A 15221-nucleotide genomic window follows, 5' to 3' on the forward strand; every position below is an offset into this window, starting at 1 on the left:
ATAAAGAAATTGGTGGAGAAGATATCCCCGTGAAGATATAGACACAACTAGAGTAAGGGCAAAACATTCGGAATTCAAAAATTTTGCTAAATGGTAAAGAGATAAAGATTGAAACATGAACTGAAAACCAGTTTCTGGGAGCTTGTAAACCTTTGCAGTGTTCATGCAAATCAAGATTTAGAAATTCACTTTTTAGGAAAAATTAATAATAAGACTTCGAGGGAAGATGCGAAAAAGAAACCCACAAGGGAAAAAGAATGCTTTTATGCCTCAAATTCTAGGAGATTCAGCCCAAAAATACTTTCTTCGAGGCATTCAATTCTTCTCCCTTTAAAGCTGTTACAACTATTTGATCATTAGATTTCAGGTGAAGGGAGAACGGGGTTTATAATAGGCATAAAGCAACACTTTCAATGTTCAGCACATAGACAAAATAACGAGATAGGACACTGTGCAGTCGGTTGAATTCAGACAACCTAATTAGTATCGGTTAATATTAGAAAAAGATTCAACCCAATAATAAGAATTCAATCCTCTATTTTATTTGTCCCTTCTTCTTTTCAATAGGATATTCGTATTCAAATTTACTGTAGTCCGAAAGAGGCAATCAATACTATTCAAATAATTCTGAGGGGTTTTTTTTTCCTTTGCAAAAGCTACATCAAGTACCTTGTTCTATAGAATCTTTAAAACATGTTGCCATTAAATTTTATACCATAGAACTGGTTCTCTTGTTGCATCTCACTGATTGACTAATCAAATATAATATTCGTTTAACATTTCACAAATATTCACGGGTGGTTACTAAATTACACAAGTTAAGGATAATATAAGTCAGGGATGTTCAATGTGGACTTACTTCTACAAAATTTAGCTACTCTCTGTAGTTGGCTAGAAATTTAGAAAGTCATGCAAAGAAACAGAAAAATAGTAGTATCACGATTATATTTTATGTGGCGTATAATTAAATTAAACACATATTTGAACATCTGACTCTTAATTAACAGTTGCAAAGTAGTAATAATAAATCGTTAGTTCTAATAATGAACTAAAAACCACATAGAGTATTTCAGAAAAAACAAGAGCTAAGAGCTCATATGGCACTTTTGACGAGGCAAGAAAAGCTAAGAGCCAAGAGCGCATATGGTATGAGCTCTAAAAAAATTATAAGAATCAATAGATTGATTTAAAAGGAAAATCAGAGTTTAATGCCGGTAGGGATTTAAAACAAGAGCTCTGAGTCACAATGTCCTTCTAAATATCAAAATTCATTAAGATCCGATCACCCACTTGTAAGTTATAAATACCTCATTTTTTTCTAATTTTTCCTCTCCCTTTAGCCCCCCAGATGGTCGAATCTGGGAAACCGATTTTATCAAGTCAATTTGTGCAGCTCCCTGACATGCCTACCGATTTTCATCGTCCTAGCACGCCCAGAAGCACCAAACTCGCCAAGGCACTGAACCCCTCCCCCCAACTCCCCCAAAGAGAGCGAATCCAGTACGGTTATGTCAATCACGTATCTACGACATTTGCTTATTATATCCGGGGTAGGTGCACAAAAACTTAAAAAAAAACGGATTAAAAATTTGTTCATATGCTTTCTTGTTACGTTTTTAGAAGCCAGAGCACACACACACCCTCCTGGAGGGGGGTGAGGATAGACCAGGCCATAGTAGTTCTGGTTGCCCTCTGGTCATTTTTAGCTTATAGAAATGGCACTTGAACGTTAATTTTCAATTGAATGAGCCCCTCAGAAGTTTATACAATCACCGCTTCGATGCAAAGAGGCTGGGAAAAAAATAACACATTGGAGGTATAAGACTCATTACTTAGGCAGTACACCAGTGCTGCCTCTGATGCAAACTAACTAAAAAACCCAACTGACCCTTTGCCATTATATTTCAAGTAAATAGGCAAAATATTAACACAGAAAAACATCAAATTAATGCTGACAAAAATATAAGTGAAATTGTAGATCATGCATGTTTTTTGTTTTCTTGGTCTTGATCCAATAAATAGTTAACTTGATGAGTTGAAGGAAGACAAAATATTCCGAATCGAAGGGTCGTCCACAGTCAGTAGTTTTTTTGTTTTTTTTTTTTTGTATTCTCATTTTTAATTGGCAAAACATAACAGGTTTATATATAACAATGTCCTCATGAACAACAATTGCTTCACTTCCTGTTTAGCTGAAGAGATTTCTACCTAAGCAATGATTCCAGGGGGATACAAATCTTCAATCCAACTGGATTACGTAATGAAATATTTACCTAAAAAATCGAAAAACATGCCATCTGTAGTACTTGGAAGTTTCAAAGAATCCCAGAATTCAAGAACGCATCAGGATTTTTTTTTACAAAAAAAAAATAAAAATAAAAAATGCCTCACTACACTTATATTCATTTTTGCTGTGTTTTTATGAGTCAGACAAACATTGGGGAGGGGATTCAAACCCCCAAAGCCCCCCCCCCTGGGTACGGTCTTGCCAGAATTTATCTCAGTTAATACACTCTCTTACTTACTAAGTTGATATGACACGCTGCGTTAATATAGAAGAAAATGGAAGAACGGAATAAAAAAAAAAAACAAGAAGGAATAAAAAGAACGGAATAAAAAAACAGCCAGGCTATATGAATATAACCTTTTTGGTAGATAGGATAGCTAGCACTTCCTATTGGAACGGAAGGTGTTGGTGGTGGGCATTGCAGCAAACTTAAGAAAATGTTTGTGTCTTCTTTTTTTTAGCCTAATTAGAGAGCTACTAAAAGAACCAAGAAATTGGCTTCTGAAATGACATCAAGTTCAGCAAGTTCTCAGGAAGGCTCCTTTACGAGAAGTGAGAAAGAATTACAAATGAATAAATACTACACCTTCTTAGTGCTAATATGACAATCTGTTTCCCTATTTTTTCCATCCTCCTCCTTTCGGCATATTTTTCTTCGATTTTAACTGACGTAAATTTTGAGGTATTTCAACAAGTCCCTCCATTTTTCAGCCGCATTTCAGCAAAGGAAGCAAAATTATCATACAAAACTAATTATTAGTCTAATTAACAAAGCTGCAAAGACAAATTTTTACTTATAACTTTTGATAAAAATAACCGCAAACTACTTACCCTAAATAGTAGTCATTTGTCATATTTTCTTCTTATTTTGAAGTTACTGAGAATTCTACAGCAAGGTTATTTCTTAAGAACAATTAAATAAAATCCTTTCTTCTCAAAACACATCAGAGCTTACAATTTAGGACATCAATTGCAATAGCTGGATTCATCATCTTCCAATTTTCAAAGGCTGCTATTTTTTCTTTCGAGATGAAATTCATGCTAATTTTCATAGTATACTGCCTGTATTGATTTTTTAGAGGAGAAACCCCCGCCATCCATTTGGACAACATTATCAAATCTTTCAGTCTATAGTGACATATCCATTCACCTCTTTTTGGTTTGGAAATGAAAACACATTACAAAATACCTTTTTTTTCTGAAACCATTGCAAGTCAAATGCTTTTTTAAGACCATACCTAATACCTAAAATTTGTCATTTACTCGGGTCAGGATTTGAGCTAGGAGACCAAAATGTGAAGTAAAACTGAGTAAATGTAATACAAAAAAATGTGATATGTGCAAGAGGTCTTATAGGAGGAGCTGAAAATTTATTTTAGGCTCAAAATTCTGGTCAGACGAATATTTTACGGTCACTTCGAAAAAAAACACAACCTAGAAGGGGGACTCTTTGACAGTCTTTGTGAGGGATAACTTTCCTCTGTCTTCAGATCTTTTTCCCCGGGTATACACAAGGTTAGAAATTCCCTGCAAAACAGGATTTCAATCTAATTAGTTTCTGGCCCTGAAAACACATTAATTCTTATTTGGACATGGGATAAAAACATACCTCTGCTCTATAAATATATCAAGGAGATGATCTGCGAGCCATAAATTCTTTTGTGATACATCTCCGCCTGCAATGTTCCGTAGAAGACTGAATAGCAGCCGCTCGAAATTAGCACCTCCAGCCCTGCTTATCTCCCGTGTCAGCCAAATCAGTTGTATTCGTCCAATGTCTGTTAACTTCAGATACTTTTCCGTGGATATTTGATTCAATACGTTGATGATAATCTGGAATCCATCTCTGGTTATCAGCGAGAGATCTCTGTAGCTCTGAAAAGAAATTTCACATTACAGTCATAGTTTCTGAACCATATGTGAGGATAAACCAGCTTAAGCAAAGTAAGAAAAACCAGCTTTAATAGTAAGAAAAGTTGTTCTTTTTTTATAAGAGAAGATAGTTACACATTGAAAAAAATGGTTCGAAAAAGCACAAAATCTAAAAGCCTATCTCCCGTAGACATTTTCTGCCAATACGGAAACCCCCCAAAAAAAATTTCAAATGGGGACAAGAGCTGCCACTTCAATTTGACAGAAAAAGCGATCAAAGAAGTTTTTCCTGCAGCATTGCTGAAAATGAAACAATGGAGGCTAGTTAGTTCCGAAAAATTCATGTTTGCGTGTTTTCACAAAATGCCGAATGGAATTTTATTTTTTTTTTTACCTTAGATTTTCTGAAATATCATAAGCCAGCACTGAAAACAATTTTTTTATCAACATGCTGGATTTGCCCAAACCCAAGGTTCATGTTTATACACAACAAAACTTTAGTGTTTTCCAGAAGAATGACTTTCCGAGGAGAAGACTAGGTGACGTTTTAAAGGAATTCCAATTTAAGTCCCAGTACCTGGATTTTGTATTTTAGTGTCTTCAAAAACTGGCATTAGAGCTTTGAATTTGTTTTTAGAATAGTCCTCTCCTGTCCCATTTTCAGGAAGTTACATTAAAGTATTTGCGTCTAACCCTATTATCTTGTTTTCAAATACGCCATCTAAAATGAAGACTTACGTGATAGTTGTCTGTCTGCATGTCAAAAGTAATACTAACTTAGATGTATGAAAGGCATTAATTTGTGGCAAAACTAAAGAAAACAGTAGATGTGGTCCGAAAATGATAACACTAGTTTGAACTAAACTAAAAAAAAAATAAGACGAAGTATTCAAATCAGAGCAGCCAAGATTAAATCACAACAGTAAAAACTTAATATGCGTAGGGTTGCTGCATCTATGTACGAGATTATAATCGAGCTCTCTACTCAGTCCCGTTTTCAACTTCAACTCTGCGCGAGACAACCGACACAGGGTGGCACAGCAGAACCTGCACGCCGGTTTAACACAAATGGCACCAGTAAACCGAGTAATGTGATATAAACGACCCAGAGCCAGATTCTTCTTGCTTTATCTGTTGTCTAGTGAGCAATATGAATTGTCCCAGAAATCATATTTTGATCAAACTCCTTGTTTCTCTGATTAGAGGGCAAGGGAGTTTCATGATAGCCAAAAATACATCATAACCAGACAGTTCTCTGGCGAGCTTAAACCCGCCCCCCTTTTATTTATAGAAAAGTAAGAAGTACAGCAATTTGATAAGCAACAAGATTCCCACACAGGACTTCAAATACCCCGATTTTGAGACAATTAAAATTTATTTATTTGAAAATGCTTGCATTTATTTTTTTATATTTTCCAGAAAGATTTCAAGAATATTTTACAGCTTTTGAAATTTGAAAGGAAGTAGTAGAGCCAGTCGAGTGAGTCTTTGAGAAATTAGCTCAAATATACAGCTCTAGAAGTCTCCGAAGCGTCATTGATCTAGCTCAATAACTTATCTCTGTAATATCAAAGAAATTTGACCGGAAAAGGATTTTTAACCGTACCCTAAAATCAAAAACATTAAGAAGCACTGCCATTACATTTTGAATAATGCTAACATCTAGAAAAAAAAACTTCTCAAAGTTTGCATTTGGTGTCAAATAGATTTGAAACTTTTTCGCATCGTCAGGTAAATACTTCCGTAAATTCGTGACAAAAAAAAAGAAAGAAATACAATAAAATGATATGCAATGCATTAAATAATAATGCTATAAATCTAAATGTATTAACTCACGAAATGGTTGAAAATAAATGACCCCGATTAATAAAAAGAAAAGACAAGTCCATTGACTCAAGGGAAATATACGTCTTTTGGGTTCTCTTACTCTTGATTTCTGTCTTCATTTGACTTTTGAGGCGAAGTTGGCTATATGACGTCGAAATCAGTAACCAATCAGGTGCACCAAAAATAGGGTGGTTCTGGCCAACCTCCATCAAGGCGTGCATCGATTGGTCATCAGTTTTAATGGTATGTGCCCAACTTCGCCTGAAAAGGGCAAATGAAGAGGCGACTTTACTATAATAAACTGAACATAGATCATGAAGAGTTAGTTTCTTCTGACCAGGAAATGAAATTATCTTTTAATAGCTCTGAAAGAATTTGCAGTTTGACTACAAATTTTGAGCAAGGAAAGCAAGATGGCTCTGCAAATGTAGCAGGATGTTACAAAGGAAAACTGTTAGCCATATTATTTTTAATTGGCGAATTCGAACAACTTGTGACTATGCTAAATAACATCCAAATCATTACCGAGCCAATAAAGGCAAAGCTCTGGATACCTAAAAACGCTAAGCTCGGCACTAAAGCTAGTCTAAAAAAAATAGCTGGGGCCACTTGGTTTAATTTTTAATTTAATGACAGGACCGACTCATACACTCTTGGTCGAGGCTCAAGCTTCACAGACCCATTGCCTCCACACCCCCCCCCCCCAAAAAAAAACAACAACAAAACCCAGCTATTATTGGTAGGGGGACTAAAGATGGATTTACCCTCGCCCCTCCCACCCTTATCATATACTATGCCAGCTCTGGGACTCTTTCATTCCCTACTATGTCCTCCAGCTTAACATTCAACTCACAAAAAGCTCCAGCCGATGTCTACTACTTGCTGGACATTCTTCTGCCAAAGGTTTCCTATTTCCACGGCCATCTTACTTTCTTGACAAAAAAGAGAATCAGCCCTCCCAGTACGGGCAAGGTGTTTCCCGAGATTTCCAATTCCAGTAATGGCTTCTGTCACCATTCTCATCTCCTACCTTTTAGCCAAAGTACGTGTTTAGTCAGCACGGAATCAAACAGTTCGTGGTAACGAACTGTAGTAAGGCTCCACATGCTGCATGGGGAGCATCCTTTATGAATTTTTTTTTCAAATCCTTACATCTCTAAGACCACCTATCGGTTTCTACCCACGTGGGAGTTCCATTGCTGAATAGATTAGTCGATTTTTCCTTTTTCCATAGATATCTTTATGGCTTCAAAACTGGCATTATGAAATGCCAGAGGGCGCATGAAATGCGCCCTCTATGGCAGGGGCAATGCAAAAGCGTTGCCTATAGTAAAGGCCATAAGGCTTCAATGTTTTATAATCTTTTTTTCCCAGGAGACACTTCATATGAAAGGAGTGGTCGTATAAGCTTCGGAAGGGGGTGATTTAATTGGAAATCGGAAGTTCTAGTGCCCGTTTCAGGAGTCACAAGCGATCGAAGGGTATATAGACCCCCCCCCCCTACCACGTCCTTTTCCCCCAAATGCATCCGATAAACTTCTGAGATAGCGATTTTGTTAAAAATAGTTCAAAACTCCGGGGTCGACAAGACCCGAGTCGACAAAGAGCCCGGGGGCAGGTTTTGTAAGTTAAAAAAGGTGGTCGTATAAACTTTGGAGGGGGCTCATTCGATTGGAATCGAGAAATTTCCGTGCCCTTTATAAGAGTGAGAAGTGATTACCCCCCCCCCCCCAAATGAATCTGATGGAACTTTTGAGAGAGCCATTTGTTCAAAATAGTTCAAAGATCAGATAACAAAAAACTCCAGGGTCAAAAGGACCCCCAGATCCCGCGGACACGTGTTGAAATTTATGCCCCGGGGGCATATAGGTTTTTTTTTATGGAAGGGATGGTCGTATAGGTTTTGGAGGGGCTTAATTTGATTGGAAATTGAAAGTTATAGTTCCCATTTTAAGAGTCAAAATTGATTGGACGGCAGCTAGGCCCCTCCTCCCCACGCCCTCTTTTCCAAAAAATCTGATCAAAAATTAGAGACATCCATTTTGTTCAGAGTAGTTCAAAGATCAGACAACAAAAACTCCTGAATCGACAAAATGAACCAGAACCAAGTCCCAGGGCATATAAGGTTATTATGGAAGGGTGGTCGTGTAAACTTCGGAGGGGGCTCATTTGACTGGAAATTTAAAGTTCTAGTTCCCTTTTTGAGAGCCAAAAGTGATCAGAGGGCAACTTCTCCAACTTCCCCCGCGCTCTCTGTTCGCCTTATGCATCTGATCAATTTTTTTAGATGGCTATTTCTTTCAGAACAGTCCAAAGATAATATAAATAAAGCTCCGGGGGACAAAACTCCCCAGAGCCCGTGGGCAAGTGGTGTAAGTTACGCCCCGGAAGCATATAAGGTTTTGTGGAAGGGTTGGTCGCATAAACTTCGAATTGGTCTGAGTTGATTAGAATTTGAAAGTTTTAGTTCCATTTTTAAGTCAAAAGTAATCAGAGGGCAACTAGCCCCCCAATGCCCCTTTCCCCCAAATGCATCTGACCAAAATTTTTATATAGCTATTTTTGTTTAAAATAGTCCATGTGTCAAATAGCAATACCCCTGGGGTTTAAACAGCACCCCAGAGTCCAGGGAGAGGGTGAGTAAGTTATGCTACAGGGCATATAAGGATTTTATGGAAGGGGTGACATAATAAGCTTTGAATGAGGCTCACTTGATTGAAAATTTAAAGTTCTGGTTTCCTTTTTAAGCCCATACGCTAGAGGCAGGGGCTGTAAGTTACACAAGCTGTCTATTCTTAACATGCAGTAATGTTTATGGAAGGAGTGGTCGTAAAAACTTTGGAGAAGGCTCATTCGATTGGAAATCGGAATTTCTTGTGCCATTTTTAAGAGGCAAAGGTGATCGAGGGCAACCCACGCTCTCACGCCCTTTTCCCCAAAATGCCTCCGATCAAATTCTGAAATATCCATTTAGCTCAAAATAGACCAAGATTTAAATAAATATGAAGGGGTTGGGTTAGATTGGCTTAGAGGTTAAAAATCCCCCATAGAACCTGGGGCAAGGGCTTTAGCTTATGCAAGTTGTTCATTGTTAACTTGTAAGATGTTTTGTGGAAAGTATGGTCGTGTTGACTTTGGAGGGGGCTCCTTTAATTGGAAATTGAAACTTCTAATTCTCCTTTTTAGAGTCAAAGGTTATCAAAGGGCAAATAGCTCCTCCTTCATTTCCTTTTCCCCAAAGGTACCCAGTCATAAGTTTGAAATAGCTATTTGGTTCAAAATAGTTCAAAGGGCAAATCATTATGCTTCGGGGTTGAACCCTCCTAGTCCCTGGGGGAGGGGCTGAGAATTTTGCAAGTTGCTTATTTTTACTCTGATACTTTGATTTACTGATTTACGGGAAATGGCTATAAGTTATACAAGTTGCTTGTTGTTATTTTGATACTAGTTTTGATACTCCGATGAAACTTCGATGTAAAAAAAAAATGTTTTAAAATAGAGAATTTTGAAAACTTGGAACTTTGGCAATTAAAACGAACAGAAATTAATTAAAAAAAAAAAACTTCCGAAAAATAAGTTTTTCAGAGAAAATTAAAGGTCATATTAAACTTTAGATCAGCAGAAACAAAAACGAATAATAATTCAAATTCAAAACGATCGAAATTAATTAAAGAATAAATGAAACCCAAAACGAACAGAAATTAGATAACAAACATACAACTGGTACTAATCATAAACGAATAAATAAATCTTAAAACGAGTAAAACTTAAACTGAATATGCAAATAAAGCTAAACAAGAAGAAAAACCACTACAAACAAAAGTTTGGCTACTGTCCCTTTCCCTAACTGTAAAAGTCTAAAGCATACTGTATCATTGGCGCTTTACTGAGAACTACAAGAGAATTATACTGAAAACTTTTATGTGTCCTGAACAGACTTGGAAAGAGCTAATAAAATTAAACTGAATATTTCATATACAATGATATTATTTTCTGAAAGCTCATCATTTTAATATTCTATTTCACTGCAATTTTCATTCTATTTTGAACGTTGTAATAAGAACAAAATAAAATATTTGTAATACAATTCTTCTTCAATAAAGTGCCAATTACGTAGAGGGCTTTAGACTTTTACAGTTAGAGAAGGGGGCAATAACCAAACCAACATTGCAAACCTTGTTTGCAATGAAAACTATATGTACAGAACAGTCTTAAAAAAGATTTAATAAAACTAAACTAAATATTTGATATACAATAATATTAATTGCTGAGGGCTCATCAGCTCAAGATTTTATTTCACTGTTTTTTATTTCAATGTTGTAATAAATTTAAAAGAAAAACATTTTTAATATAATTCATTTTCAGTAAAGCACCAATGACGCTGTAGGCTTTAGACTTTTACAGTTAGGGAAGGGGGTAGGAGCCAAACTCTTGTTTGTAGAGGGTTTGTTCGGTTTTACCTTGATTTGCCTATTCAATTTAATTTTTACTCGTTTTAAGATTGATATATTCATTTATGTTACTACCTGTTGTATGTTTGTTTGCTACGATTATTTATTAAATTCCTTTTCGTTTTGGGTTTCATTTATTCTTTAGTAGTAATTAATGGTCGCTGAGTTTGAATTATAATAGGCTTTTATTTCTGATGATCTTAAGTTTAATATGGCCTTTATTTTTCTTTGAAAACCTTCTTTTACGGAAAGTATTTTTGTAATTAATCTAGGAAAATGACTCACACACATTCCTTATTTTCAAAGGCTTGCTCTATGTCAACTGATGTATTTCAGCTTCAGTGAAGCTTCCTATTTTGAATCCAATTTAGTTTCTATAAATTATATTTTTGTACCGTTGAATAAGTCGTTCCATCACTTTTAATTGAGAAGATGTTCAAGTGATCATTCAATTTGACCCAGGTTTTGAGCAATCTTCCTTCCCTAGCTTAGTATAAAAACACCTTTTGCCCTTAGGACAACTTTGCTTAGATTTTACCTAGTGGAACGTTGTAATCAAGAGTAGCTGCTGGGGCTCACTGTCCTTGATCTAAAAATAGGGTTGCTGTTTAAAAAAATACCGATTTCGAAATTTCGGTTTAAATGTATGTTCTCACTTTATAACTATCCCTAAATGCACAGTGGCCAAGAACAAAACAGCATGGGAGCTCAGGCTATAGCTCATTTGCGTTTTGCTCGGATGGTGACATCATATGGAGTTATACTTATTGAATTCAAAGCGTCCCTAACTATGTGCAATATCTTTTATTGGTTGAATTGCAAAATTCGTGTTTAACAATTTCTTCGAGCAGAAGAAAGAAAAGGCTAAAACATGTAATAAAAGTCACAACAGACACGCAATATGTACATTTAGTCAAATATAAGTGAATCTTGTACAGGGCTGGGCATAGTACTTTGTAAGGGGACTGGGTTAGCTACTCTACTTTCTAAAATTCTGAATAGCATGCAAAGTATTCCCCATGGGAAGGAGGTACGAAGGCTTGAAAAACTGATGCTCAATGCTGACGAGTTCACTGCGATTTTTGTCGAAAAAAATCGGCAAGTCACAAAAAAACTTTATAGTGACTGTAACAGATAATAACTTGAGCATTCTTGATTCGACAAAGGCGTAACATATCTAGAATGAGAGGATGGGGAGTGGGGCTCGAGTTCTAGGGCTATGTCTGAAACTACACTGATAATATGTATCCAAACCTGATTCTAGTTTCAACAGGATGTAAATATGCCATTTCAACTAGGTGTATCAATGAAGCGTGAACGTAAAATGATTCCCTATGTGACTAGGATTCAGAAGAGAAAAAACATACCAACATAGACAGATTCACGGGATAGGGTATTTAGCTCCTATGATCCCACCTGGAACACTCAAACTATACAAATTTTCATTCCTGACTTCACCAAAGTATTCAACGGCTCAAGCCCAAGACATCTACCAGGAGCCCTCGAATTTACCAGTTTTTGAGTTTGTCATGATTTTGCGTTTCAATAAGGTCAAACTCATTCAGCTAAACGTATCTAAGGTGCCTCCCTTTTCAAATGGGATCTCCACACAGCTTTGCGTCAATGACTCTAAGATAACATATAATTTTGCTCCCAGAGGCATATTCTTTAGGTTTTGCCAACATCCTGATCAAAAGCCCTATCTTGTAAATATCCTCCTACGCCATTCAGGGCTCGGGTGGTACAAAAGGAAGTTGGATACCCTGTTATTCGTTTGGTTTCATACAAAAGTAGCTTTCACCTAAGTGCTTAGGTTTATCCTGTCTAAATGAGGCTTGGAAAAGTAACAGCAATTGTAATACATTTTACACACATTGCTCTTTATCAATTACGCATAACTTAGTAGACAATGAATGGAAATGGTTGATTACTATTTGTATTCCAAACTTCAGAACTATTTACAACAACTGAAAAAAAACAAATCTTAAATCTTTTCAAGCAATCTGATCAAACTTAAAATTAAGAGTTTGAAATGAACACGAAGCGTGATTACCAAAATTGAATCAGTAAGAAGCATGCCTTGGTTCTAGAAACCTTAAGAGAGTGACCAATCAAGGCATTTTCCTGCTCAGTCCCATCCCCAAGACAAAACACTAGTGCCACACAAAAATATAATCCAAAGTGCGTTGTCTACTCGTTTGGACTATGAAAGGCCCCTTTTTTCCTAGATGGATGTATTGACCTACAGGGATGCCTGTTTGTCAAGCAAATGCTAGGTTCTTAAGCATATTAACCCAGAAACAATAACTCTGTTTCTACGACAACGAATTCCACGGTTGTATCTCCCTTAATTGGACTTTCTGAATGATTGGAAACTACAAACAAGAAAATACTTTCTTTTTTAAATTGGTTTTAAGGCCATCTTGATTTCGCAATGCCATCTATTTAGAATAAATTCTTTAAATTGGCAATCTGGACTGAATCTGAAAGCAACTCATTTAGCTATTTGAGAATCTTTAGCTGGTTGAGAGAATTTACTTACAGCAATTCATACAGTTCATCTGCTCTAAGGCCCCTTTATTTTAACTTTTTAATTAAAATAAAGAGTTAAAGAATCCTTTATTTTAATTATTTCACATTCGTTTGAGAAAAAAAAAATGTTTTTCTTCATAATTTAAAACAGAATAGGGTCCCAGATACCCATATGGAGAGATGGGGGAAAAGGGTCCCCAACAAGAACATGCAGAGATATATCTCCTTTTTTATCCCAGCCTTTGTATAAGCAAATGTAATTCTAATTGAAATGCATACCGAAATTGAAAATATAATCGGAATCCTGTTTTGTCCCATAGTTTTTGCTTGTTTATTTGCTAAGCCTTTGAAATGAAATTTGAGCATTATAAGCCAAACAAATTTAATTCTAAAAAAAAGTTTTGCTACGACACCTTTTTATAGCAAATTCAGAATTGTAATCAGATTTTGTCTTTTAAAGCTAACAATTTGAGTGCAACAATTTTCAGGGAATTCTGGTAAATTTTTAGGGAATCATCAGGAAAAAGAATGAAAAGTCTTCAAACAGAAACAGTGGATGTTAATATTTTGGAGAGGTAAAGAGGTTTTGAAAAAGTGCAGCAACTGTGTCCTTGTTGGATCTGTTCCACCCCCCCCCCCCCCCAAAAAAAAAGCTAAACTTCACGTATTTTTTTAGTATCACTCTTTCTGAAAGAATATATTCTCTGTTAAAATTTCCTATTTTACTAGTATATTCCTTACATTTTTTTCTTCGTGTACAGTTTAATCACTCGGCAAGACGAGAAAATAGCATTGCTTGAGTACATTGCTGTTTCAAACTATAGAGCCCCCCAATAGATAGAGGTGGATAGTATATGTAAAATTGACAAAGTTGTTAAAAGTGCAAAAAATGTATGCCCTGAAAATATACTCATTTTCAAGTCCAAAAAGAACTCCTAAAATGATAATTTTGTAACTTGAATACTCCCTTGAAGTGAGGCTAAATATCAAACTTATGTCACAAATGGTAAGATTCTGAGGTTAGATCAGTTTGTGACAATGGCGCCAAGGATTTATTTAATGAAGTAGAATTTAGAAGATTTATTCCCCTTCAAAGCAGATTTCAAAAGCTTTGCTAGGCAAAAGCCTAGCAAAATGGCCAAAGATTGATGTTTGGCCAATTATCAATCAAAATATCTGAGAGTTTTCCCAAAATCCGCTATAGTACAAGCTTAATATAAAGCATTCCTGGGCTATCTGTTTTAGCACCATTTGAAAAAATTGCCACCTAGACATTTATGATAGCCTATTTGGGGGCTGGGCTTTATAACATTACCTAGTGTGTAGAACCAGGACGTGTTCCAGATCTCAATACTGGGATTATGGACACTGTAGTTATCAGAACAAATATTGTCAATGTATAATAAAATGTTGCTTGTAACTTTTGTTTTCTAGATTAAAATTTACTTTATTTCCCGAAAAACCTACCAAATGGTGCTACTACATTAAATTAAAACTGGCAAAATTGTGAACTACTTTTTGTAGCTTTTAGAGTAAAAAGCATACAGTACCTCTTGGGCCAAAACTGAGAATTTTCACCGGAAGTTGAAATCTCTCAAATCCTTCCTACCTTTTATGTGGCAAAACGTTGAATACAAAATTTTGCAAGTTTCAATCTACTTGCAAAGCGTTGAATACTTTTATTTTGTAAAATATAAAAACATTCAACAGCCCATTTTACACGACTATGAAAGACTCCGCATACCCCCCCCCCCAAAAAAAAAAAAACAATTCGTAAGTCAGATAGATCTGTGATGGCAGAGGCTTTTGGCCTCTGCCATTTTGAAATCTTAAGGTTTTTGCAATTGGTCCTACAATTTCTTATACTGTCTATACAACTTGTCTATATGGCAGTTTTTATTCAATTAATACTACCTGTCCTCTAAAAAGCTCTGCCCCTCCCCATGAAAGAAAATCATATACATTTTCCTAGATTTGTCTTTATTAAAATACGCTAAATATTTTGACCCAGACTAAGAAGCCCTGTCTATGAGCAACATTGAACGAAATAGAATTAATTACACCTCACTTAGCTTGCTTTGGTATCAAATCTTTTTTTCCACAAATCTTACAAAGTTTTCCCAGTATAAAAAAAAAAAAAAAAAAAAAAAAAAAAAAAAAAAAAAAAAAAAAACATTATAATTAAAGTATGTTTCTATAAACAACATAAGAATTAATAGCTCAGTTGTTTTCGTATTTATTTTCAGAAATTG

The 15221-nt window shown here is 35.7% G+C and overlaps 2 protein-coding genes across 2 annotated transcripts in view; one reads left to right on the top strand and one right to left on the bottom strand.

Moving 5' to 3' along the window:
- Nucleotides 1–15221, bottom strand: part of LOC136031258 (integrator complex subunit 3-like) — a 69242-nt gene that overhangs the window by 48811 nt on the left and 5210 nt on the right. Inside the window, exon 3 of the mRNA XM_065710678.1 lies at nucleotides 3897–4162. Within this exon, the coding sequence (XP_065566750.1) occupies nucleotides 3897–4162 (266 nt within the window). The remainder of the gene's footprint in view (nucleotides 1–3896; nucleotides 4163–15221) is intronic.
- The window catches only part of LOC136031259 (short-chain dehydrogenase/reductase family 42E member 1-like), a 443764-nt gene that overhangs the window by 30131 nt on the left and 398412 nt on the right, over nucleotides 1–15221 (top strand). The window lies entirely within an intron of this gene.

This window comes from Artemia franciscana, chromosome 9 (assembly GCF_032884065.1).
Source record: "Artemia franciscana chromosome 9, ASM3288406v1, whole genome shotgun sequence".
Classification (NCBI taxonomy): Eukaryota; Metazoa; Arthropoda; class Branchiopoda; order Anostraca; family Artemiidae; genus Artemia; species Artemia franciscana.